Raw genomic sequence first — 27,836 nt, 5'->3', positions numbered from 1 at the left:
TCAGTGTGTACAGTTTGTGTTTGACCGTGAAATTATAATATTGTATAATATTATATTATAGTATAACAATGTAATTAGAAATATACCAGATTACTTGAATTCAATTTAGAAATGCGATAATGAATGTCTTCTACATGATAATGATGATGACGACGAGGTAAAACATCACGAACAGTCCGAAATACTTTTTCTTATTAAACTTTGAAAATACCGTGTGCAATGCTGTCCTTCACAGAGGCAGGCAGTGACTAATGCTCCTTACCATCAAACAGCAAATAGGCAGAGCTGGGCGCGTTACTGGATATCGCGTAGTCCGGTACCGCTCCTCCGCACCTCGAAACACATATAGTCCGTACCTGTACTTCCGCGCCTAAATTTTTTTCACTCGTTCCGGTACCGCACCTCCGCACCTCCGGTACCGTACCCAAAACTATTAAAGCGCGCCTGAAAAATCTAGTCCGTACCTTAAAAAAAAGAAATACAAGGCAATACTGCAGCAGCATTATTATTATCATTATTATTATTATTATTATTACCATTATTTTTGTTATCATTATTGTCATTTTAAGGCATAGAATCTCCACCACCTGAAGTAAAGTAACTACTTTTACACTCATCATAATTATCATACCTCAGTACACATGCAACACAGAAAATTCCGGTTAATATCATTCAAAAGAGGAACGACCGGAAGTATTACTGCAGAGCGCGGACTGTTTGTCGTTTTCATTTTTTTTATCCTTGAAAACCTCAGGTGCGGAGGTACGGACTTAAAATACTGCCGTTCCGCACCTGTTACTTCCGCACTTTTGAAAAACTTTCCGCACTTCGGACCTCCGCACCTCGTTTAAAGGTCCGCAGGTCCGGAGGAGCGGAGGTGCGGACAGAGGTACGGAAGTGCCCAGCTCTGCAAATAGGCTTGAGGGTCTGTTTAACTCGCAGTCTTAATTCCCGTCACTATAAAGCCTCAAAGACAGTTCAGATCATCAAAAATCTAAAATCATTTCTCCGTGAAGATTACGTAATATCTAAGTATAAATACGTGTGTGTGTGTGTGTGTGTGTGTGTGTGTGTGTGTGTTGAGTCCGAGCGCGGAAAAGCCCGCGGTCGACGACGCCATCATGTGAACGTTTATAGCCTATTATTACGTATAATTTTTTTAATAAAGAACAAGATCTCGGCTGTCAGGGATTTATTTTTTAAGTTAAAAGGCATAACAATCTCCCTTAATAAGTGCAGTATATTTTTAAATGTATCATAGTTTGATAAACAACTTAGAATTGCTCTTGACTAAATTTGACCGAAACTAAAAGCTCGACAGCGACAGAGCCTAAAGAAAAAATATTTATCAAGCGTTAGCGACGGACACTTTTGATAAATATCTATCTTAAAATTATGTAGAGTGCACCTGTGACCACCGATCACCATAACAGTACGATTTCGATAGGATGTAATAATTTTCATGTCGCGTGGAGGGGTTGCCAGATGTCGCTTTCTGAACGAAACTTACTGGACAGTGTGACACTACTCTCTATAGCCGACTGTACCTCTTTACCTTACCCAGGTTTCCCCAAATTTCAATTTATCGATCATCCTGAAGGAAGGAATAACCGCTTGGTGGGCTGCACACCGACTGTCCACGCCGGGATACGAACGCCGGGATACGAACGCAGGCCCGCAGATTCGTATTCAGGGATGCTAACCACTTCACCTTGGAGGCTGAGCCCTAGGAAGACGATATGAAAAAACAAACCAAAAAAAAAAAAAAAAGATGTGCTCCAAATACTTTCGGACCGATGTGAGAACAGCTTCAAAATGTGGCGCTACAAGGGTAAGGAATCGTCTGCCACAAACACAGAATGGTTGCCTTGTCTCAGTACCTATAGGGGCACTCTATCATTCGGCAGATGTGCAGTTGCAATATATGATTGCTGATATGTATTTTCTCCATACAGCGCCGTCTGATACTCGTCTACTACCACCAATATCATATATAAATTCATAATTGGCATCACATACGCCCATGAGGGCGATGCTGTGTGTCCTTTTGTATATAATGAAAAGGATCCATTGCCATGTGGAGGCCTTATTATTAAGATGTGCCTTCTATCAATGGCTTTAATGCATATGGAGAAGTTCCACCATGTTTGGAAGCAACGTAGCAAACCTACGTATCCTTGAGGTCCCGGGTTTCGTCCTCACCTGCCTCTACAGCTGACAATTTTCAATCATCGAAGAGTGGGCTAGGACTACCCATATGCTCTACTGAAGATAGCACATCAACCCGGACTCTAGATTCTCTCTAAAAGAGGACAGAAAAAAAATAATTCCGTTGGACAGCATGAGCCAAGCAAGATGGCTCCAGAACGGGTTGGGGCCGACCACCAGACCCCACCAGCAAAGTCGACCGGCCCATAAGTGGAAAGTGAACAGCAAAAACAACACACAATGCATCCACCTCTCTAGGGTTGTCGTCTGTAAAAATGTTAAAGATAATAGCATGTCACAATACTAATGCATTCTTCATTATTCGTTTTCCCCATTCATTAAGTACACATATTGTCTATCGATTATTTTTTCTATGCATCCATATAAACGTATCACTGTATGCAGTTTATGTATATATGCATTTTACTGTCATATAAATGTAATGAATACGTCACTGTTGCGAAAATGTGGTTCATCGGCTAAATTGATCAGAGAGAGAGAGAGAGAGAGAGAGAGAGAGAGAGAGAGAGAGAGAGAGAGAGAGAGAGAGAGAGAGAGTAGTATTACCTTAATATTTACATAGTGTACTACAATGTGTCATTAAGCATACTCTAATGTACCGATATACACTGTGCACATTGAGCTACACAAGATATGATTGAGATAATAGTGGAACCAATTGAGGTAAGTATTGGTACATTGGGGTATCATTGAAGTGATATTGGGGTTATAACGGGATATTACTGGGGTAATAATGGGGTACCTGGAATATAAGGGGGCACATTAGGGTAAAAATACGTCTTTTTACCCAAATCAACATTGCGATAAATTTCAATGTCCGGGATCAATGGGGTAAAAAGAGGTTGAGCGTTAATTGGGTTAATCAGGGTTAATTGTGGTAATAAGACACCCGACTTCATTGGGGTATAAAGACAATTTTGCGAAAATTTGGTGTCATTTCGGTATATTGGGGAATTATTGGGGTACATTGGGGAAAAAAAACGTGCTGTCTTTGCACCCGGAAAAATAATACTTTGTCTGCAGAATTTTTCGGGGTGCAGACACTTGGAAATATTTATGCTATTACTTAGCAGGTCTGAGCGGTGTATTTCAGTGAGACAGACTTTTTACATTTATTCATTACATTTATTCTTCACATTCATTCTTTAAATTTATTTAGCAAACTTCACATTTATTTTTCGCATTTATTCTTCATATTCATTCTTCATATTCATATTCACATAATAGGCTCGATTTCACAGTATGTATGCCCTATCCATATATAGTCTATCTAGAATATTACAGGAGACTGACCAAGGAGGCATAAAAGGTGAAGTAATGGTTGCAGGTATTGATTGAAGTTCTCAGGTCGTTTGCTGGTCAGCTGGTGAAGTGAGTTCGATGTTGTCAAATTCTTCTAAATTTTTTCTCATATTGCTATTTAAGTCCTGCAACGTATTGCTGTATTGTTTAATGATTTTTCACATTTATATGAAGTACTAATGTAACCATATGAGAGCAAGAATTTGTTTTATTTGCTAATAATTGCATTGGTAAACTCTGTTGGGAAGCCTCCCTGGCTATTAGACCTGCGTTATCAGAGGTTCCGTCGATCTGTGGTACCGATACAAACAAACAACGCCTCTAAAGACGACTGCAAAATCGGATTTATTGTTGTTGGCGGAGATCACCGCCCATTGCTAACGATACCGACAAAAGAAAGTGACTGTGAAATCGGTCCTATAATTGTACAGTTAAAATGAAATATTCAAAGGTTTCAGAAATTTCCATCATTCCTACAAACTGCAGATGACTCATGACAGGCTTCTTATAAATCTCACAATTTTGCAATAATTTTCCTGCGTTCTTTATTACTTGATGATATCCAAAGCTGTCAGGTTCATGCATAGTATATTATTTAATCATTAACCAACACTCTTTTTTTTTTCTCATGGGCATTCCTTTATCGTCTGCCTTCAACAATATGTAATGTAAATGGTGTTGGTGCAGAGGAAACCACGAGCACAGACGGCAAGCCGCCAACTCCAGCTGCTTTCTGTTTAATGGAAAATGGGGTGCATCTGCATGCAAAGGTCGATAACGTTTGTGTGCGTGACATGCATGATTCACACATTCATGTTTCTCAGAATTTATTTCTTCATATGATACAAAGCAGGAGTGACAAGATTTCTGAAGGCAAATTGGACACTTAAGGCTATAAAGGTATTTGGAAATATATCTACCTTGGAATCCTTAACTCTCAAGTTCTTTTAGTATCTTGATAACAAATCTGCTTCGAAATTATGGACTCAAAGACACGTGCCTTATGTTGGTAACAAATATGCCTCAGAATTATTATCTCTAATGCTCAATGAATATCATAATAACAATATTATTACCCTGATTTAGAATCATATACTCTGCCACTCTTAGAGTGTCTTAAATAATTAATCTGCCATGGAATTATGGTCTTCAAGGCCTCTGAAATGCCTCAGAATCACCATTACCGAGCCACTCATGAGGGAGAAACTAGTTTATCAATAATTTTTGTCCTTCCAAGATCAGATCCATGTCCTTCACCATTTATGTTGACCGTTTGTTATCGTCATAATATGTACTTTGAAAGTAGCGTGTCCATTATATCTGTTCTTGACAGTGAGTACTAGCACGAGCGCATTAGAGTGAGCTGAATGTTGCGATTAGTCTCGGCCGCTACCTCTGCTCCCAGCTGTTGCTGCACCACTCCATGGATTGGTGACGATCGATCCAACATGAGACCAGTGGCAAGGAGATAAGACCAATGTTCCATATTAAGTTTTGATTGCCACTAACACCACCACCACCACCATCACCACCACCACCACCCTAAACAACACAATCGTCACTAGCACACTCACTATAAACAAAGACAACATCAGCAGCAGAAGCAACCTCATCAAGAGCTAACATTATGAAAAAAAAAAAAATCAACAGAAGCAGCACCAGGAACATCATCAGCAGCAACAACAAAAGAAGCATCAACAGCATAACAAAATAAAAACAAACTCCGCTGTACACGACTTTCTACGCTCGCTCATCTCTGTACTATCGAAATCCCTTATACAAAGAGATAACCAGTATCTTCTTCGCCGGTAAACTCTAGAACAACCTTCCACCGTCTCTATTTCCACCTTCCTATACTACCAGGAAGGGAGTATCAAGATAACTCTCCAACGGAAATCGATTCTCTTCTGGCCTCTCATTTTATACTCTATTTGATGGAACAACGCTTGGCGGGCTTTCTTTTTTTTTATTCCCTTGAGTGTATGTGTGTGTGTGTGTGTGTGTGTGTGTGTGTGTGTGTACCACCCTGTGTGCACACACACAGGGTGATGTGATGTGTTTACTTCAGTAACACAGCTTTGTGTTCTTGCTTTGCCTGTCTTCTCGCTTTCAATTACTGCCGCTGGCTAGCTTTTGTGGCGAAAAAGGAAGCTGAGAGCGTAAGTCTTCCCCTGCCAGTACACAGCCTCTCCTTCACCAAGATCCCAGCTGTGCCTCTTCGCGGCCATACATGGTAACTGCATGTCTTGCGACTCCAGGCTAAATCAGTGGGGGATCTCAGAAAAGTAGTGGGTCACAGAGGTTCGGAGTGCAGGCCCACCGGCGTGTGGACACGCCCTGGCGCCTACCAACCACTACACCTGCTCCTTTGTAGGTAGTGTTTATTTAGACAAAGGCTAGGAGAAGGAAAACTCTGAATTCGAACCACCTGCTGCCTTGTAGGTTTAGCCTTTCCAGGCAAAGGCTAGGAGAAGGAAAACTCTGATTTTAAACCACCCACTTACTTCGTTGGTAAGGCCTAACCAACGGGCAGGTGACGCTCGTTAGCGCTGAGGTAGCAATCACCTAGGAGAAGGTCACTCCGAAGTCAAACCGCGTGTAGGGACCGTGCGTTAGGCGACGCACAACAGACCGTGCTGTCGGCAGGCCTCTGCAGCCAGGGGAGCTCTCCGTTCGTCTCGGAGTTCCTCCCTGCCACCGGATTCGGGTCTCTTCTGACGAAACTCAGTGCAGTCAGGATTTGTGCATCCCTCCCTTCACTTTAATCTTTTCACTGCACAAGTCCATCGCTCCACGCTCCACGCTCTATCCACCCACCCAATCTATCATCGTCCTGCGGAAAAGAGGTGCAGAACTTCGCCTTCAGTTCATCGTTGCACTGCAGCTCCACCAACTCCATTTGCAGGTGGGCAGGGGCGTCGTCCACGGGGAAGTCAAATGGGGCGGTGAAAAGCTAGAAGTCCGCAGCCAGCGGCCTGACTCCTGCGAAACGGGAGGCAAATTCCTCCCGCAGAGAGGCGACGACACTAACGCAAGTGTCTAGGTCCACGTCGTCAGAGGCACAAGCAGCAAAGCGAGGAAAATGCACAAACTGACCAATAGCCAACTGAGCCTCCCACAAGCGCAGCTTAACCTCGAAGGCGGTGATATGCGCGTGCATGTCTGTCACGAGAATGTCTTTGCCTTGCAGCTTCACGTTGACGGCGTTCAGGTGCGTAGTGATGTCCGTGAGCAGGGCCAGGAGAGCGAGCCATCGCGGATCGGAGAAGTGATCAGCGTGGGGAAGGTTCTTCTGACGTTCTGACGGAGGAAGGTGGCGATCTCCTGCTGCAGGTCAAACACACGGGACAGCATGGCCCCACGACTCAGCCAGCGGACCTCACAGAGGTAGAGCAGGTCGTTGTAGTGCACGTTCACCTCGTCCATCAGTATCTGGAACTGGCGGTGGTTAAGGCTGCGGGAGAGAATGGAGTTGACGACCTTCATTACGACAGACATGACATCAACGAGGTTGGCAGACTTGGCGCACAGGGCGTCTTGGTGGATGATGCAGTGCACCTTGTGGATGGGCTGAGTGTGTCCGGCGGCCTCACAGTGGCGCACTAGCAGAGAAGCGGCGCCCTTCTTCTCCCCAATCATCGCCCGGGCACCCTCGGTCATCACGCACACAAGACGGGAGAGGTCCTGGGAATGCTGCTCCACACACTGAAGCACGGCGTCGAAGATGTCTTGCCCAATGTTGGTGCCGCGCAGCGGGACAAGCTGGAGGAATTCCTCACACACCTGTAGGTCATGAGCGGTGACCCCACGGATGAAAACGGCCAGTTGGGCCGTGTCCTTCGTGTCGGTGCTCGCGTCAAGAGCGAGGGAGAAGGCGACGAGGGTTGAGCTGCGGGTCTTGAGTGAGTCGTGCACGTTGTCCGACATCTCCTCTATGCGACGGCGAACGGTGCGGGACGAAAGGTTAACACTCTCAAAGGCAAAACGCTGCTCTGGACAGACGGAGTCCACCACAGCGACGAGGCACTCCTTGATGAAGTCCCCATCCGCGAATGGCTTCATCCGGCGAGAAGGGTATCTGGACACCTCTCCTCCCGAAATTAACCTCTCTTTCGGCCACCTCTTTGGATTCTTTTTGTGAGCAGCGAGTAGCGGGCTTTTTTATTATTATTGTTTACTTTTTATTGTGCCCTTGAGCCGTCTCCTTTGTTGTAAAAAAAAAAAAAAATGGCGCACGTCACCTTGTCGGCTTCAGCAGTCTGCTTGCGGAAGTGCGAAGTTGTTTTCTGCAGGTTGCCTGACAGTCTAACGATGGCGTCCTTCCTCTCGGCTGTAGACATTCATAGTCTCAATGCGAAAGTTCAACGGACACTGGCGTCTGGGCAGGATTCGAGGGCAGAGTGAGGCGCAGAGTTGCCAAACAGTATCTGCTGGCAGATGCTGTTTGGCAGATTTTTTTTTTTTTTTTTTTTTTTGGGGGGGGAGGGGTTTCGCGGGGTCGGATTTTAATATTAATGCCGAGCAGGGTGGCAGGCCAGACGCTAGGCCTTCGCGGGCCGAATTTGTCCCGCGGGCCGGAGGTTGCCCGCCCCTGGTAAGGCTCTTTGTGTCGTCAACTCCTCTTCTCTTTCTGACAGTCTTCTACCTCTTAATTTCCGCCGTATTGTCGCATCTCTTTCTATCTTCTACCGATATTACCATGCTGACTGCTCTTCTGAACTTCCTAACTGCATGCCTCCACCCTTCTCCCGTGGCCTTGCTTCACTCAACTTTCTACTCTAGCTCATTGCTATGCTGTCCAAATCACTTACGCAAGAGTTAACCAGCATCTTCGCTCTTTCATCCCTTACACTTGTAAACTCTGAAACAATCTTCCTTCGTCTGTATTTCCTCCTACCAACGATTTGAACTCATTCAAAAGGAGAATATCGAGACACCTCTCCTCCCGAAATTGACTTCCCTTTTGGCCACCCTTCTGAACTCTTTTTTTTATAGGGGCAGTGTTGAGTGGACTTTTTTCTCTCTCATTATTATTACTATTATTATTATTATTATTATTATTATTATTATTATTATTATTATTATTATTATTATTATTATTATTATTATTATTATTTTGCTTTTGAGCTGCTTCCCTTACTGTGAAAAAAAAAGTAGCAGTAGACGCATGCACACATACGTACACCCATACATACTCGAAGAAACTTCTTATCTCAATATCCTGTCCATCCACCACCCTTGTCAGTGACAGACTGAAGTCGTCTTCTCATGTTTCCCGTGTGGCGTCTAGCAAGGTCCGGCTTGCCCCGAAACACCCACACCTCACGAGCGTGAGCCAAGAGTTCCTGAAATGTCCGCTCCTGCTGAGGTTCCCAAATGTTTACCATTGAGCCACAATTATTTTCCATGGGGTTGCAATCTTACTTATCATGACCCTTACAGACCCTTACATGGCAGAAGCTGGAACTGAGAGTGGTCCTGGAACCTGGGTCCTGCACAATACGAGCCTGATGAACAGAACAGCGGTCATGGACGAAATATATTGGACCAGGATGGAAGTGGGTGGTTCTTAGTGGTAAAGGAAGGCAAGAGTAAATTGTTTGATAAGTCACCATAGTTGACAGCATGTATGTGGTGCATGTCTCCCATTCCATGACAACTTATTCACCCCCACACGTTCACGGTCACGTGTCCACTCCTGGCCACGTAAAAGACATTTTGTTGATCGTAGCTGTTGAAAGAAACCATAATAATTAGATACATTTACTTTATTTAAGCTATAAGGTCAGAGAATGTGTTTCCGTTACATACCAATCATTCAGCAATTACGAGCAGTGATGTACTCGTATATAGAGCATAAAAAGGTTTTGATAATAGTTATGAAAAGTCCTGTATTAGTAATGATGTCACAGTATTGCTACAAAAATGTGCACCATTGAATGTTGAAAACACCGTAAATTATACTTAACATGTGTTGTTTCTTCTCCATCAGTGGCGTTTTGACACGTGGACACAGACATATTTTCATCAATCCCGATAACGAGTTCCCAAGACTTTCTCGCAGTTCACATACTGCTGGGCAAACTGTAGTTGCCCCGTTCACGGTGCTGGTCCGTCATGAACTCCTTTATTGCTGGTGTCCTGTGATGCCCTCCTTCATTGTTCCACCGCCGTCTGACAGTCATTGCGATTACATTAAGGTGTAGAGAGTCCCGTAAGGACTCAGCAGCTGACTTTAGCAATGTGTAATATTGAGGCAAACACTGCATTCAAGTATGGTAACATAAGCCTAGTTAAGGGAAATCCACCTATATTTTACGTAGGTGTCATAGAAATACCAATGTGAACCACACAGAACACTTAGGGAAAATGTTAATAGGGTTTCCCCCGCTTTGTATACAATGTCCCTCTTCCAAGGTACCACGTGAAGCTTCATCCCCATTCCCGACTAGCGGACAGTCACTGGCGGCCACGAGTGAAAAGCTCGGAAAACACAATCTTGCCCGACAGACAGATCAGGGTGGACACACTCAATCAGTTATATTACAACAGGTGTAATATCTGTCAAACTAAAGACGCCATAATTATTTGCACATGAAGAAGAAAGTTTGATGACTTCTTATAAACTTCTTTGCCAGCTTATTAGCCCGTCTTTATACGGGGTCGCTGTTTTTGATGAACCGCATCCACATTCCTCTATCGCCTGCCATGTTGGTGTTCAGGCCCTTCTCTCTCATGTTTGCTGCTATGCATTCCTTCCATCTCGTCTTGGGTCTTCCTCTCCTTCTTCTTCCCTGCACTTCCATTTCCAGTATTATTCTCTCGTCACTTTCTCCATCTCGCCTCAAAACATGCCCCTAGGGCCTCAATCTCGCCTCTTTCATCTTCTTCGACACCTTCACCACCTTCACTATTCCTCTGATTCTTGCATTTCTGATTTTGTCCTTCTTAGTCACGCCACACATCCATCGCAACTTCCTCATTTCAGCTACTTCCAACTTCCTCTCATTTGTTTTTTTTGCGGCTATTGTCTCTGCCCCGTACGTCATTGCTGGTAGTACCACAGTCTTGTATACCTTTCCTTTTACTTGCCTGTGTCCTCTCTGCCCTGCCGTCATTGCTGGTAGTACACAGTCTTTGTATGCCTTTTCTTTTACTTTTTGCGGTGTCTTGCCCCTGTGTCATCATTGCTGGTAGTACCACAGTCTTGTATACCTTTCCTTTTACTTTCACTGGCATTTTGCTATCACGCGGTACTCCGGACACCTCTCTCCAACTTCTTCATCCAGCTTGGATTTTTCCAGTTATCTCCTTGTTTTCATTACCATCTGCTGATAGGATAGATCCCAGGTATTTGAAGGCATCCACCTCCACATCTCCCTTTGTTTTCATTACCATCTGCTGATAGGATAGATCCCAGGTATTTGAAGGCATCCACCCTATCCAGCATCATACCATCCAATCTTACACTTTCAAATTCATCATGTTCTTGTTCTGTACACATCATGTATTTTGTCTTTGTTTTACTTATTATCATTCCTCTGCTCTCCAGTGCCGATCTCCACTCCTCCAGTCTGAGCTCCACCCCTTCCTTGGACTCCCCCACTAAAACCACATCATCTGCATACATCATGTCCCATGGTGTTCCCTCCCTTACATTCATTGTTAACACGTCGAATACGATGTTAAAGAGAAAGGCGTTCAGCGCAGAGCCCTGATGCAGCCCCACCCCAACTCCAAAAGTATCCGTCATGCCTGCTCCACTCCTTACCCTTGTTTTGGCACCTTTCTCTCTCTCAAACATCTCCACAGCTCCTGTTTTGGTATCCTGTCGCACGCTTTCTCTAGGTCTGTAAATATCATATGAAGCTCTCTCTGTTTTTCTGTACTTTTCTCCCAACTGTCTCAATATGAATATTGGATTTCTTGTTCCTCTTATAAACCACGCTGGCAAATTACAATATATAATGTTTCAAGTGTGACGAAAGTTCAGTATTTCCATGAAACTAATTCAGCCATGTTATCATTTAAAATCTATCCCTCTCATCGTAGCTCCTATCGCCTACCAAGTCCACCGTGCCTTGCTCCTTTACTCCTCCCCTCCCCAACACCCTCCTGCATGCTATTCACCCTGAGGTCCCACTCTGCCTCCTCCTGTAGCGACATTTTTTATGTACTGCGTCAGTGGAAAAGTTCTACCGTTTTTAGATTCACCGTCAGGTAGGTGGTCACAGTAATTATGTGATTATTATCATAGGTAATGATAATGTTATAATGGCTTGTTATCCTGGATGTCGATAAATATTATATGGTTCTTGAAGTTTATCGAGTCACGATTACGAAGCATGTGTTTCATGAGAATAAAATACGAGCATATGATGTGAAATAATTTTCTTGACATGTTCACCAATCGTTCTTGTACTGTCAGGCGGGACATGGCTTACAATCCACCAACGACTCAACACAGCAGCAGCAATAATAACTGAGTTCGGTTCGTCCCTATATCGATCAGATCGAAACCTGGTGAGGCTCCATACTCGTCAGCGTTACCATGTCTAGAGAGCACCACACCCCTTTTCGGTTGGCTGAGGTGTTTCCGTTTCATACTCCCGCCACTGTGCATGCATACCTTACTATCAGAATGGCTCGTAGACACAGCTTCCGTATTGTGGTAACTGACCGTGTTTGGCACTGAAGGTCTTATTGTGTCGCTATCAGTGACGGATGACAAATCCTGAAAACACTATAGTTTAAGATTAAGAAGAGGTGGGAAGGGTGAGAAAGGTTCAGGTTTGGTCACCTTACTATCGAATGGCTGTCAAAATGTTAGAACCCGTGCAGAAGAGAATGACAAAAATGATTCACGGATTAAGAAACGTCATGTATGAGGATACGGGTCCGACTTGGATGTAGGAGTTAAGCTGACCTCTGGCGTTGGCAACATCCACGGGGCGGGCCAAGGGCACGTCAGCAGCACGGACATCCAAATCAAGACTGCGAATCAAGGAAGAGACAGCTCGAATAAGGGTACGACCTGCGGGCAAGATAGGAGGAACAGGTCGAACGGGTCCAAGCGACATCCTGATCAGCTGCGGGCGAGAGTAGTGGAGATGGAGGCACTTAACAGTGAGGCGAGTAACATTGGAATAAATTCTCTCGACCAAGGGTGGAAGAACTCGCATTGCATGTTTACAATCCTTAGACATGGGACACCCAAGAATAACTCTCAGCGCTCTGTTCTGAAATTTCTCCAAGGGCTCTAAGTCGTTCGGGAAGGTAAAACAAGGCAGGGGAGAGGTAATCAACGACAGAGCGAATAAAAGTATATATATGGTCCTGCCACAGGAATGGAGATGCCCGAAGAGTTGTTCGATCCAGCAAGTCACGAATGAGAGGATGGGTTTGACGCCCGACTGGCGAGATCTTGACAGGTGCGCCGAGGTAGCAGTACTGGGAGCCAGTCCACCGACGGAGAAGTCTGGCAGAGTGGAGAATATTCTACTCTTATCAGGAGAGACAATAATACCACAGTTAGAGGACGACACGGAGAAGGAGGCAAGAAAAGTTGAAGGTCCCTTGGTGAGGTAGAATGAACACATATGTCGTCAGCGTAACATGAAATCGTAATGCCAGGAATGTCAGGCAGAGAAGTGAGTAGCCGATGCATTAAAATATTAAACAAAACGGACTTAGAACACCCCTTGAGGCGTACCAAGGAGAAAACTTCTCGAGTGACTGTATGCACCGCTGAAGAACACTCGGGAGGTCCTGTTACTGAGGTAGCCCCTGATCCACCGTAAGAGATTACCCTTAATACCAAAGTCAACGAGCTGGTCCAAAATGATGTCCCTGTTAGCGACATCAAAGGCACTCTTCAGGTCAACGAAAGCCACCACGCTGTCCCGGGAGAGACGAGTACAGGTCGACGAGGCAGTGGTGTGTGCTGCGCTGAGGAAGGAAGCCAAACAGTCGGGGCGAAAGGCGGTCCTGGAGGCGGTACATAAGACGGTTAAGTAAGATTCGTTCCATAACTTTGCAGAAACAAGAAGTAAGGGAAATAGGTCTGAACTTTGCTGTACCTGGCTTGGGGATGGGTATGATGGTGCTGCTGGTCCAGGCTTGTGGTACACAACCGTCGCGAAGGCAAAGATTGTAGAGTAGAAGCAGAGGGTTCCCGGGAACTTGTTGCAGCAGGCGTAGTACTGTGTAAGTTATACCATCATCACCAGGAGACGAAGCTTTACCTCTAGAGAGCACGGCGCAGCTCACTGGCGGTGATCGGCACGGACTCGTCGTCATCCGGGTGCAATAAGGCTGACATGAGACAGGCCGTCGGTTGTACAGGAGGAGAGGGAGCCGTCTTGTATGTGGGCGGGAAGGCTGGCAGGGTTAGACTGTTCCGACCATGTGTCTACTAGTTGCTGCGCGTAGGCGGCGGGAGTGTGGTGAAGGGCAGTTGAAGTCTTCTTAACCACCCGACGGATGAGGCGCCACATGGAGGCCACACTCGTCTGCTGGTTAATGCTGTCTGTGAACTTCCGCCAGGACTCTGTAATGACGCACTCTTGTAATGCCACAAGAGCGTCCCTTGACTCTTGGTATCGACGGAGCAGCTCAGGAGTAGGGTTTGCTTGAAACAGAAGACCAGCACGCTCAGCTTCTTCCCTTGCCTCTTGAATGCGCAAGTCTAATGTCCAGGGGTGAGCAGCAGGGCGACGCTGGAGGTGTGGCCGTGAGATATACAACCTGTGAAAGTCATGGGTGGCAGAGACAAGAGCGGAATATAACTGATCAGGTGAAGTAACGTTAAAGGTAGGCAACACGTGGGTTATATAGGCGATAAATGTCGGGCAATACTTAGGGGGCACATTGATTCGTAGTCGAGAGGCAGAATTGGTTGACAGAGAAGGTAGAGAATAGCAAAACCGAATGGTCAGAAAATAAAGCCGGCACAGAGGAACATTGGACCTGAGATGTTACCAGGCCAGAGGTGAGGACGTGATCCAGCGTACCACCCAGTGTGCGCCCCCGGTGTCCCAGCGCGTCAGATGATGCCTTCGGATGTAAGATAGGAGTCGTAGTCCAGGGTAGTTTGTGCAATCAGATCGATCACCTAAGTCGGGATGCCTCGCGTTGAAGTCCCCGAGATATATCATACCGCGCACCGTAGGAGGTGGAAGAGCTGCAAGGTTGAGGCGAGCAGGGGCAGAGTACACATTGCATATCTGAAGGAGGCCACCCCCAAGCGTGATTTCAAAGAGCTGAAAGGTCGTGTCAGGATCTGTAGATGCGAGAGGGCGGTGAGGCAAGGAACAATGAATGTACGTCAGGAGGCCATTCCTTACCATGTGGACGTACGGAACGTACCAGGAGGAGCTTGCCCAGCGGGAGCAGCCGACCTGGAAATGCCTCCTGTAGCAAAATGACGTTTGGATGGTGTTGATACACAGGCGCAGGCTGGGCAAGCTTGGCGTGGTTGGTGATGCCACAAACATTCCAAGATATGATATCAAGTTGGAAATTAGCGTCGAATCTTACCCTTTGAGAAGTGAGACCGGTGAGGAGTGGAGGTAGACGAGCAACCTGAGGGAGACATGGCAGAGGCAGGAGGTGTCTGGTAGAGCTTCTCAAGTCGAGCACAGATGGTATCCATTTTTCTGTGAGGGAGGAGACTGCAGACGACGGCCTCCTGAGCTTCGACCATGGTGTTGAGCTTGCCTGGGCGGCAACCAGCTCGTTGATCCTGGCGTCGAGGGCGGAGAAACGGTCCTCCATAGTAGTGACACGAGCCTGGAGGAAGAAATGGCCTACATCCTGTGGAGAGGCAGAGTCAGTGGGGTTAGCAGTCTTATTAGACAGCGGTGGCAGAGGTGGTGGTGACGCTGTCGAGGAGGTTGCGGGGCCTGGCGCCGAGCACAGCTGTGCCACACGTTAACCCCCGGCTGAAGGCACCGTGGGCACTTCCAGAGGGACACATCCTTTGGTGGTTGAAGGTCGGAGGAGGTGGAAGCAGCTGGACGGGAACTCTCGTTCTTGACCGGGCATGTCCTCGTGTCGTGAGCAGCAGCACACCAGGCACACTTCGGTGAGGCAGAGCAGTACCTGGAAACGCCCCAGCACCTGAAACACCAAGGCTGATCATTTTGGAGCTTACGCACCTCACAGGGCAGACACGGAAGGAAGTCGAAGGCCATAGTGGGTGGAGGCGGGTCAGGAAGGCTCCACACCACAACAATCCTGTTAATGGGGAGCCGTTTTGGATGAAGCGTCTTGCCGAGTAAACGCCTTGGTGACCTCAGCAAGACGGGTCCACGTCAACAGGGTAACGGGTAAGGATGTAGCTGGGGAACTTGCGAGGCCTGTCAGGTGAGTCCATTGGGGTGAGAGGCAGCGACAGGAACTCCCCAGCCTGAACGCGGGAGATGATGTCAGTTCGCTGCCGGGAGATATAAACAAACCTGGAGGTGACGGCAGCCATCTTGACCTCGGCCATATCGCGCTGGAGGTGGAAGGCTTTAGTAACCTCCGACAACCATCGGAGTTTCGTGTCGGTGAACGGGTTGCCAGGGAAGGATAGCTTGACATACGTGTCTCGTGGGGCGAAAGCTGGGAGGTTGGCGGATGTCCGGGAGGCGGCAGGGGTCGAGGCAACAGGAAGAGGCAGAGGAGGCAGAGGAGGAGTCGTGTCAACACCCGTGGGGGCACTTTTTGCAGTCTTGGCCAGAGGGCGGAGGCAGTTCTCAGTGGCTGCGTCGTGTGAGTCGTCTGAGTCGTCTGCGGGCCGTTTGGTGGTGATCGGTTTACCATGGCTGGGAGTGGACGACGACAGGTGGGAGACAAGGTTCGGCAGCTCGGGCCAGTGGTTCACTGCGGGTGAGTCGTCCTCGTCAGACATGGCGAGGTCATTCTCGAGTGTAGAAGCCCCGGACTCGGAGTTATCCATCGAGGCAGGCAATGCCTCGATAGAAGGTGGGTGAAGCAACAAGGGCTTGCTGGCACAGTTCAGACTCCAGCAGACAACAGCTGTGTGTGAAGTCTCGAAGACTTGAACCACAGGTAGAATGCAGGAGGAGCGAGCGGAGGTCCGTACTCAACCAAGGTTGGAGCAGGAATGATGTATGAGGATAGACAAACATTTAAATTTGCATTCTCTAGAGAGGCGAAGGATGCGCGAAGACTTGATCGAAGTTTATAAATGATTGAAAGGCATTATTTAGGGTAAGGTTAATAAGGTTTTGGTGGTGAGCCAGGTAAATGTGTTCGATAAATTGAGACTTAACAAAGACATAGGCAAGAATTAGTTCACCAACAGAGTATTGGATGAGTGAAACAGGCTTGGCTGTCATGCTATGAGAGCTAATAATATAAATACATACCAGAAAAGGTTAGATAAGTTCATGGATAGTGAGGCTGGGTGGGGTCAGGTTTACAATAGCTGCCTTGTATAGATCTACCGGGCTTCGCAACAGTTTGAAGGCTCAGGTACAATTGTATGCTACCTGATTATTTTTTTATAGCAAGTAAACAAGCGTAATTGCACCAGTTTATTAGCTACAATTACCTTTCAAAGTATAAAGAAAGCAATAAATACAGTAAATAAAGTAATTAGCATTTAGACAACCCAAAGAAACAACTATAGTTCAGCAGACAGTATCCATTGTTGGTCATTTAAGATTTTTTTTTTTCAGTCAGGAATATCGTATTATTAAAGTAAGGATTAACACTTTAAAATTTGTACTCTATTAACGGAATTTTACCAATAACATTACGAAACTTTTTTTCTCTCCACAACAGTTCTTTTTTCTGGTGTTAACGTTGTTGTGGTAAGTACGTAGCTTTTCTGCATTATTTGTAGTTATAGATAATATCCGAGGTTTATCGTCAATTAGAAGCGTTGATAAGCTAACACTATACTTTTTTCCAGACGATTATATATATAATAGAAATATTCTCATAATAGTTGAAACTGCCCTATTATTATCCTTTACCTCACCCAGTATTATTAATATTGTATTAAAACCACTTCAAGATATCTGTATAGAAAATTGCTATTTTTATATAATCATTTCACTATGTAAATCAATCTATATTAAGCGCCTCACTATACATTTCTTTTTTTTTTTTTTTTAGTATTCAACCATATATCTTCCAGTTTATGAATAATACATTAAATTTCCTTTCATGTGATACCAAATATATATATATATATATATATATATATATATATATATATATATATATATATATATATATATATATATATATATATATATATATATCAGGCGAGTGTTATAGTGGCGCCATCTTGCATTGGCTCATTATATATATATATATATATATATATATATATATATATATATATATATATATATATATATATATATATATATATACATTTTTGCTATCAAATGAAAGCAAATTAAATTTATTTTTCATAAATTGGAAGAAATATGGTTGAATACTAAAAAATTAAAAAATTAAAATGTATAATAAGGCGCTTAATATAGGTTGATTTATATAGTGAAATCATTATATAAAAATAGTTATTTTTTAAATGGATATCTTAAAATGGTTTTAATACAAGATAGTCAACATATTGAAGTGTTCATATATGAATTTTTATGCAGATATAATATTTTTTTTTTGGCGTCAGGAAGGTTTTTCGTCGCGGTGCGCGTGAAATGAGTCAGATTCGGCGAATGTTCGGCGCGACTTCCGGTCGAGCTCGAGCGGAAACTACTAAAGCTAGGAAGGCGTGCTTGGTGGCAAATGAAAAACTCATATATGAACACTATAATATGTTGACTATCTTGTATTAAAACATTTTCAGATATCTATATAAAAAGTGAGTTTCGACAGGGGATGCTTGCAGCCTATGTCGACCTCAAGAATGCGTTTGATTCAGTGCATCGTGAGGCACTCTGAGATCTTCTGCGACTCCGTGGGATTCCTGCGAGGATTATTGGTCTGCTGACTGGCCTGTATTCTGGGACATAGAGTGCTGTGAAGTGTGGGGGGGGCCTGTCTAGCTTCTTTCCCGTGAATGCGGGAGTGAGGCAGGGCTGTGTCCTTGCCCCATCAGTACAGTCTGTTCATGCGTGTGGCGAGGACGTTGAGATCTCAGAAGGTTTCACGTATCTTGGTAGCGTAGTTCATAACAACGGTGAATCAGCCCAGGAAGTCTACGACGGATTGGTCTGGTCCAAGGTGTTATGAACTCGCTCAACACGAATATATGGCGTTGTCGGTACCTGTGCAGAAGGACAAAGATCCGAATCTTCAAGTCCCTTGTGCTCCCTGTCTTACTCTATGGTTGTGAGACATGGACACTAAATGGAGTCTTGGAGAGGCGGATTGATGCCTTTGGTAATAAGTGTCTACGCAGAATCATGGGATATCGCTGGAATGACTTTGTGTCAAACCGGCGACTACTCCATGAGACTGATTCGACATATATTACCTGCATAGTCCGTCAACGCCAACTCCGGCTATACGGGCACGTGGCACGTTTTCCGGAAGCTGATCCTGTTCATCGGGTTGTCTCTGTAAGAGACAATCCTGAGTGGAGGAGGCCAAGGGGACGCCCACGGAGTTCGTGGCTTGAGTAAGTCGATAGATCCTGCCGGGAGGTACTCGGGTTGGGAAGGGGGCCTGCACTGAAACTCGCCCGGAGAGACCCCCGGGCTTGGCGTCGTAAGGTGGGCGAGGTGACGCGCCCCCCGGCGTATGCCCCCATTGATTGATATATAAAAAAATCACTATTTCGATATAATCATTTCACTATATAAATCAACCTATATTAAGCACCTTATTATACATTTCTTGTTTTTTTTTTTATATTCAACCATATTTCTTCCAATTTATGAATAATACATTTAATTTGCTTTTATTTGATACCAAATAATATATATATATATATATATATATATATATAGAGAGAGAGAGAGAGAGAGAGAGAGAGAGAGAGAGAGAGAGAGAGAGAGAGAGAGAGAGAGAGAGAGAGAGAGAGAGAGAGAGAGAGAGAGAGAGAGAGATAGATAGATAGATAGATATAGATAGATAGATAGATAGATAGATAGATATAGATAGATAGATAGATAGATTTGGTGTCAAGTGAAAGCAAAATAAATATATTATTCATAAATTGGAAGAAATATGATTGAATACGAAAAAAATAAGAATTGCATATTAAGGCGCTTAACATAGGTTGATTTATTTAGTGAAATGATTATATAATAATAGTAGCTTTTTTATATGGATATCTTAAAACTGGTTTTAATACAAGATAGTCAACATACTGAAATGTTCATATATGAATTTTTATGCAGATATGATATTTTGGGGGGCGTCAGGAAAGTTTTTCGTCGCGGTGCGTGAAATGAGTCAGATTTGGCGAATGTTCGTCGCGAATTCCGATCGAGCTCGAGCGGAAACTATTGAAGCTAGGAAGGCGTGCTTGGTGGGAAATGAAAACTTTTTTAATACAGATTAATAATCAGAAAAGAAAAATTGGAAAATATCAAATAAATAAAAACGTCATAAGCAAAAATCTAAGACGTGTCCCATCGCGGCAAAAGGGCCTGAAAACAGGCTATTTTGTGACGGCTCGACGACGAACTTAGAATCGAGCTATCAAAACATCCTTCGAGTTGGTCGAACTACATTGCCAAGAGGGGCCTTCTAGAGGCAATAGCAAGGCCACACTAGACATAAAACGCCAAAATATCTGGAGTTCCTCAAAATCGCGCTCGACAGGGTTTACGTTTCGATCTCTAGCAACGAAACTACTGGGAGTAGGGAAACGTTATGCGTCATTTTGGAAAGCGCATTGGCAGGGCTAAATCATTTGTTAAATAATTTTTTTTTTAAATAATTAAAAGAAATAGTGGGTCTCAAGGTTGGGAACTCAAAAATACGTTTTCTTTCGAGTCGTTTGGGGGGAATTTATTCGATTTTCGACCCTTTCGAGTCGGTTTTCGAGCCCTCGCATATTGCCGTCGTTTGATACCAATAACTTTTCTGTAGCCCCAGAAATAAGGGAGTTATGGCGATTCGCACCAAAGCGGTTGATTTTTCAAAATTCGCGGCTTAATGACAAGGCTGGAGCAAGTGTCCGTTCCATATGTATAGGTTTCACTGATATATCCTGTTCCTTTTAAAGCTTTATTGTTTCGTGCAACCACTATTATTTATCTACTGCTTTCCTTTCGAAATTATGTTCCTCAAGTATCATCGCGTCGGTAATATGTCTTTGCAATACTATAACTAATCTACTCATTCGTGAAATTTCTTTTCCATTGGAGGCTATATGCAAAACCAGATAATCTCCTCTGCTCTTTACTTCAGTAACAGAAAATACATTTCAGCCTGCACTCGTATGCTTTACCCCAAATTCCTCTTTAAATCATCATATTTTCAAAGTTTGAATAAGAAAAATTCTTCCCAAAGAGAATATCAGACGACTTCTTGCTTAGCAGTGGTAGAGGAGTCCTCCTGCTGTACGCGAATCATCACCTTGATGGCGGTGCCTTCCCTGGCTGTGCGGAAGGCCTCCTCAACCTGTGTCAGCATGAACCGGTGGGTGATGAGCGGCCGCACGTCCACTCTACCAGACGCCACCATGGCCAGCGCCGTCGGGTAGCTTCATGGCGTGTCCCAGAAAGTAAAATTAATATCCATTTGTTAGCAAAGAGAGCATTGCATTTGCCAACGTATGGCGTCAGAAAAGGAAGATATTCATCCCTGGATATGAAACTGACCATATAAGACACTTGTTTACTATTTCCAGTATGTGTGTGTGTGTGTGTGTGTGTGTGTGTGTTGTTTCTGGGTTGGACTAGAGCACCTGGCCAGCCAAAACACTGCGTTAAATATCATAAATTTGAAGAAAAGGAATGTTGTGTAAGTATTGGTAAGTGATATACAATGGACTGGGGAGGGAATGAGAAGTAGAGAAAAATAAAAAAAGGGTATAGGACCATGTATAATCAGTCGAATGACCACAGGGGCAGTAAGTAGTGTTTTTTTTTTCATTATTGTTTTCTTTTTTTTAAGCCCTTGATCTGTTTCCTTTGCTGTAAAAAGAAAAAAAGGAGCTCAATGCAAAGCCATCTCCCTTGCACTGTCCTCCAGTCCCTATCTCTGAATTCCCCACGGCTTCAACAGGCATGGTATTTATTGAGGACTGTCTTTTAGTTAGTTTGTTGACAATATTTGTTTGCTTCGGAAATAATTGGGAGGTGGTCCGGCCCAGGCCATGAGTGCTTCCCGTGCGTCCCCAAAGCGGGTAGGTGGCGTATTTTGAAAGGCAAAGCTGGGGCATAAGTCTATCGTCCCTGACGGAGGTCTAGGTCTCCGAACCCTCACGTTCCTTCATTTGTTTCTGTCTATCTTTACCTTACCAGTTAGCATATCTAAAGATGCCACGGATGTCCATCTCCTTAGCAGTGGCCAAGGCCAGGGGCAGCGTCACCTCAGGGTTGCCGCGGCCCACCGTCACCATTACACCTCTTGGAGCGCCTGCCTGGTGAAGGGAGTCAAAGACTTGTTTTACTGGGTTAGATAACCAAGGAATGATAACCATATCTGACCCTTCAAAATTAATAATGACAAAAAATATATAATCCCTCAACAATGTAAATACCAAAATGCAAAAAGAGAGTTTTTGTATATAGATGTCACCGATAATATGATTAGAAAGATGACCTCTTGTGTGATATATGTAATGTTTATATCACACATCGCTGATACATGTGTTTGCGTTCATTCTCCTGGACCTAGATACTCAAGTAAAAAAATTATATATATACGAGATTTGTTAAAATGATTAGCCCTTCTTATGATCCCTAACTGCGCTTTCGTGATGAAGTGGTCAAGACACATAGCTGTGAATCTGTGGGTCTGGGCTGAAGTCATTGTTCAAGCAGTCGGAGAGCTCACTCAACTGTTCATTCTCTATTTTGGGATCGTCAAAAAATGGGTACCTTAGGAAACCTGAGGAAGGGAAAACGGTGTAACCAGAGTGTCACACTGCCATTGGGTCCCGGGGTAATGGTTTATTTCCAACGAGAGGGTCAAGGATTAATGCGACGAAGGTGAGCAGCGCGGACACTCGTAGCTTTAGCATATGCCCTCAATTTGAACTTTTTGCCTTCTCTTGCCATTTTTTTCGTATTTCGTGACAACTCTTGGCACCCAGGGCCACGTCGGGTTATCTTCTACGCTAATTTGGGCAATTTATCACTTGCTATCAGCCGCCTCTGAGGTACAGATGACATTTTCAGACAGGTGTGTGCATGTTTTGCTACAATAAAAGGCATACCAAGCGTACATTTTCCTCATGGTAGTGAAGAATTTGATGCTTAAAAATGTTTATCCGTTTGTTTGTCTGTCTCGCGTTAACTTACTATATCTTTCTACTTAGAGAGAGAGAGAGAGAGAGAGAGAGAGAGAGAGAGAGAGAGAGAGAGAGAGAGAGAGAGAGAGAGATTTACATAGAAAATCAAACCACACAGACCCCATGGTCCAGACTAGGTAATCTGTCCTTAAACCTAAGTGATTCAGATGGCTCCAAAACTTTGCATTTCTACTCTAGCTAATATTAAGTTGAAGGAAGTGTAGGTCAAGCTTGTTTCAAAGGAGTCTTTCATGTTACAATGGACCACTGAAGGTGGGAGCTTATTCTATTCTCGCACTACAACGTTGGTGAAGAAAAATTTGGTGCAGTCTGAATTTACTTGTCTGCATTTAAGTTTTGTGCCATTATTCCTCGTTCGCAGTGTCATCGATCATAAAAAAAAATTCGATTTGTCCACATTTTTGTAAAGCCATTAAGTATTTTAAAACATTCGATCAGTTTTTCTCGGCGGCGACGTTTCTCAAGACAGAACTTGTTAAGGGAGGAGAGCCTCTCGTCGGATGATTTTTTGCGTAAGGAAGGGATCATTTTTGTTGCCCGACGCTGAACACCTTCTAATTTAGCAATGTCCTTTGCATGGTGGGGAGACCAAAACTGTACCGCATATTCCAGGTGGGGTCTGACTAAACTATTGTAGAGCGGAAGTAGGAAGCGGCTTTATTTTTAATGAAAAGCTTCTTTTAATGAAGCCCAACATTGTTTGCTTTATCTGCTGCATCGATGCATTGCTGTGAGAATTTGAGGTTTGACGGGATTTAACACCCAGGTCCTTGACGCATTGAACGCTTTTGAGTTTGATGCCGCGTATTTCGTAATCTAACTTGTTATTTCTTGTTCCATCTTGAAGGACCTGGCATTTATCGAGAGAGAGAGAGAGAGAGAGAGAGAGAGAGAGAGAGAGAGAGAGAGAGAGAGAGAGAGAGAGAGAGAGAGAGAGAGAGAGAGAGAGAGAGAGAGCAATGTTACAAAGACTTGAGCACTCCGCAAAATCCTTTAATATTGTTATAAAGATCCTCCAACGAGTACTAACAAGGATGTGATCGACCTCCGTTGCCACACCTCCCGCATTATTGTACCAATACAAGCGGCGAAACTCGCGTCTCTGGAACCAGGAACCAGCAATCCTCGGGCTTTTGAACTATACAAACTTCGGGAGTGAACTGTTTACGTTTCTGCTGCCAGAGTCATACGAACTCGTAGCCAACTCCCTTTGTGCCAGTGGCCTCACTGAGGTCGCCCAAGGCAATGAGCGTGTCACGTGGGGGGTACGGGTCGACTATAGAGTCTTTCTAATCAAGTTCACACAGTTTGGTAACTGCAGAAAGAGATATGAAGCTCAAGGTGTGGTTTAACCTCATAACCATCATAAGCGCAACAACCGGAGTAAGTCCAACAACAGAGGACAGCTACTCCTTTGAGACGAGTGCACCATCGTTCTGGTCTGACCACTACTGATTTGTCCATTGCCAGGTCTCCTTCTCTCAGAAAGCCTAACTGTCCATTCTCAACCTCCTGAATTTAATCTGACAGATATGGTAGTCGATGATCGATACTCGGAGAGAGGCTCGGGATGTTCTATGTACCCATACACGGAGCCCGCCGGAAGTTAACCCCTAGCTGGTGTGGTCAGGCGAGCTTGTGTCTCATCTACAACACCATGGTGGTCCTCAGGAAATGGGGTTGGGTGTGTTTTATTCTTCTGCCCAGACAAGACCCGTCAAAAGTACTGGATGACATAAAAGTAACTGTGAAAAATTCACTCTCCCACGCCCCACCCACCACGGAGCGCTACAAGGGGAAGTTGGTCGTTGGGATATAAGCCCAACAGCTCCAGGGGTAGCAGGACAGTATACGCAGCCACCACCTTACATGATAGTGGCCGCTTGGCTCATGGTCACGTAGACGAGCCGACTGACCACTCCGAGCCAGGAGAGGCCGCCCGTTTTGGCTGGAATAAGGGACCAAAGAGGGGTGTTGCTAGCCGCAGTACATGACCACAAGATCGCTCAACCTCCAAGACTCCGGTCTCCCAGTCTTACAGTGACGCCACACGGCAAACATGCGAGAGGGCAAAGGTTAAAGGCCTTCAGAGTTTGGTGCAGCCAATAGAAAGAAGAATTATTCAGGAAAAAGGAAAGGAGGAAACAGCTTGGGGTGATTGAGTGAGCTGCATTACTCATCCAGCAGATAGGCATATTTTACAATGGCATTATGTTCCCCTCTATGGGAATCAGTTGGGTATGTAGTCCTATGAACTCTCTGGAGGGCCTGAAATTGTTGTCCAGTAATAATTACAACAATGACAATAAATAATAATAATAATGATAATAATAATAATAATAATAATAATAATAATAATAATAATAATAATAATAATAATAATAATAATAATAATAATAATAATAATAATAATAATAATAATAATAATAATAATAATAATAATAATAATAATAATAATAATAATAATAATAATAATAATAATAATAATAATAATAATAATAATAATAATAATAATAATAATAATAATAATAATAATAATAATAATAATAATAATAATAATAATAATAATAATAATAATAATAATAATAATAATAATAATAATAATAATAATAATAATAATAATAATAATAATAATAATAATAATAATAATAATAATAATAATAATAATAATAATAATATAAAAAGATAAAGATATTATACAGTATTAGGGAGTTCCTCTTTCAACAAAATTTAGTTATAAATCATATGGAACAAGTGCATGTTTGGTGTCAATGCACAAGAAAGTTAAGGGAAATCTGCAAACAAACTGGCCAAACAAGATTCTTCTCTCTAAAGTCCCGGGAACTTCCTCCTCACATTGTTGTATTGCTTTGTCCATCGATCACTTTCTTTGATTGCTGCTGTTATTGCCGAATCGATATCCGTATTTCTTTGCTTTTACTTCTAATATCCATAATCCCTTACGTTCTGCATAACATGCATGCATTCTCTTAATCAAGAATGATATGATATGATTGGTTCTCAATCCCAGTTTTCCTTTATCTCTCATGAGGCATTGCCGACATATTTTCTACCTACTTTTCGCTGCTCTGTTAATGGGATCCTTCACTGAGCTCGACCTTCCATCTGGTGGCCCTCGTGGAGCTACAAAAAAATTATGATGCGGCCTATGTCAAAACCATTTTCCTTACAAGTTTTTCGCTAGTAGTATTTTAAATCACATATTTTTTTCATAGCTACGGTATAGAGACACTTGACTTACTAGAAGTATTTAAGAAACTGGGAAACGCAAGGAATACAAAATTGAAATATATATAATTTTCCCACATAAACAATCGTCACATGCTATATGTTGTTCTTTTAAAGTTCCATATAATGAATGTAATATTATAAGATGCTAAAGATGTATGTATTATGATTTAATTTAGAAATATGAAATAAGTATGATATTTGCTGCCGGCAGTACGATATGTTTAGCAGCAGTGTAGACAAGGCTGAGTGGTTAGCGTGCCGGCGTCGCGTTCGGGAGATCCAGCAGTGACGTCGGATGGAATCCTTCGAATCCTGGCCGGTACACAGCTGGGATTTTTCAGTCACCGCCGAGTGGCCTAAGACTACCCACATGCAGCCCTGCAGACCATCTATCAACCCGGACTCTAGTTTACCTCTCCAAAGAGAGGCTCAAAGATGAGTTCTGGGGGGCAGCATGAGCCAATGCAAGATGGCACCACTATAAACACTCGCCTGCGCCACAACGGGCTGGGCCGACCATCAGGCCCCACCAGTGAAGAAGCTTAGCGGCGCAATAGGCCGCTATGTAAAAAAATAAAAAAAACTCCCGCGCTCTGATTGGAGAGACAGAGGAATGCATCGTGTGTAAGGCAGCGGCGTGCCAGCCGGAGAAATGTTGAGTGGCAAATTTTTCAACCCTACCTTCCACCACTATTTTTAAGAGATTGAGAACATGACACCATGTTGGACTTGTTTGATTTCTCTTTTCTGGCATGAAGGAAATATTTACCCATGAGTCCGCATTGATGCATCCATTCCTATTATCCATGGGATGGAGTGTTGTAGGATAATCGATGAATGCTCCTATTTTGCCAACAATGTTCATTATATGGACCACTGGATCGCGAATTGGTTGAGTAACAGACAACAAAGAGTGGTGATCGACGGATTTAACTCAGAGTGGGCGCCAGTCACTAGCGGCGTCCCTCAGGGCTCGGTTCTTGGCAGAAAAAAAAAAAAATGATTAATGTAGAATCACTTAGGTTTAAGGACAAATCACCTAGTCTGAACCATGGGGTCTGTGTAGTCTAATTTTCTATGTAAATCTATTTAAAAAAATAGATAATGTTATGAATAATGTACAGAACTGAGATTTTTTGAAGTAAACATGATAGTGGCCACTACAACTCTGATAATTTGCTAGTTTGGCACAGATGCTATGCTCTCTACGGCCTCAACTCTCAGAAGGCTTATGGACCTGATGGAGTGCCTCCTATTGTCCTTAAAAACTGTGCTTCCGTGCTGACACCCTGCCTGGTCAAACTCTTTCGCCTCTGCCTATTAACATCTACCTTTCCTTCCTGCTGGAAGTACGCCTTCGTACCGCCTTTGCCTAAGAAGGGTGACCGTTCCAATCCCTCAAACTACCTCCCTATAGCTTTACTTTCCTGTCTATCTAAAGCTTTTGAATCACTCCTTAACCGGAAGATTCAAAATCACCTTTCCACTTCTAACCTTCTATCTGATCGCCAGTATGGGTTCCGCAAAGGGCGTTCTACTGGCGATCTTCTTGCTCTCTTAACTGATTCTTGGTCATCCTCTCTTAGCCGTTTCAATGAAACTCTCTCAGTTGCGTTAAACATATCGAAAGCCTTCG

At 43.8% G+C, this 27,836-nt stretch overlaps 2 protein-coding genes and 1 long non-coding RNA gene across 3 annotated transcripts in view; all 3 read right to left on the bottom strand.

Moving 5' to 3' along the window:
* Positions 1 to 6,738: 6,738 nt before the first annotated feature.
* Positions 6,739 to 7,593, bottom strand: LOC126998112 (general transcription factor II-I repeat domain-containing protein 2-like). Its single transcript, XM_050859518.1, has one exon. The coding sequence runs from the start codon at positions 7,591 to 7,593 to the stop codon at positions 6,739 to 6,741; it is 855 nt and encodes a 284-aa protein (XP_050715475.1).
* A 1,705-nt stretch (positions 7,594 to 9,298) lies between these two features.
* On the bottom strand, positions 9,299 to 12,418 carry LOC126997907 (uncharacterized). The gene is made up of 3 exons (XR_007752464.1): positions 10,970 to 12,418; positions 10,747 to 10,899; positions 9,299 to 10,607 (listed from the first exon to the last, which is right to left on the bottom strand). It is a non-coding gene; the product is annotated as an uncharacterized LOC126997907 (long non-coding RNA).
* An 8,262-nt stretch (positions 12,419 to 20,680) lies between these two features.
* Positions 20,681 to 27,836, bottom strand: part of LOC126998993 (sorbitol dehydrogenase-like) — a 48,163-nt gene continuing 41,007 nt past the window's right edge. The window contains exons 7-8 of the mRNA XM_050861306.1: positions 21,933 to 22,054; positions 20,681 to 21,172 (exon numbers count right to left, since the gene is read on the bottom strand). Of these exons, the coding sequence (XP_050717263.1) occupies positions 20,986 to 21,172; positions 21,933 to 22,054 (309 nt within the window). The 3' untranslated portion in view covers positions 20,681 to 20,985. The remainder of the gene's footprint in view (positions 21,173 to 21,932; positions 22,055 to 27,836) is intronic.

Source organism: Eriocheir sinensis, chromosome 2, assembly GCF_024679095.1.
Source record: "Eriocheir sinensis breed Jianghai 21 chromosome 2, ASM2467909v1, whole genome shotgun sequence".
NCBI lineage: Eukaryota > Metazoa > Arthropoda > Malacostraca > Decapoda > Varunidae > Eriocheir > Eriocheir sinensis.
The sequence above is the reverse complement of the archived record's forward strand: the minus strand, read 5'-3'. Positions and strand labels throughout refer to the sequence as shown.

Bases quoted from the DNA above. Each gene is read 5' to 3' on its own strand.
- LOC126998112 (XM_050859518.1), bottom strand. From the start codon at position 7,593: ATGAAGCCATTCGCGGATGGGGACTTCATCAAGGAGTGCCTCGTCGCT.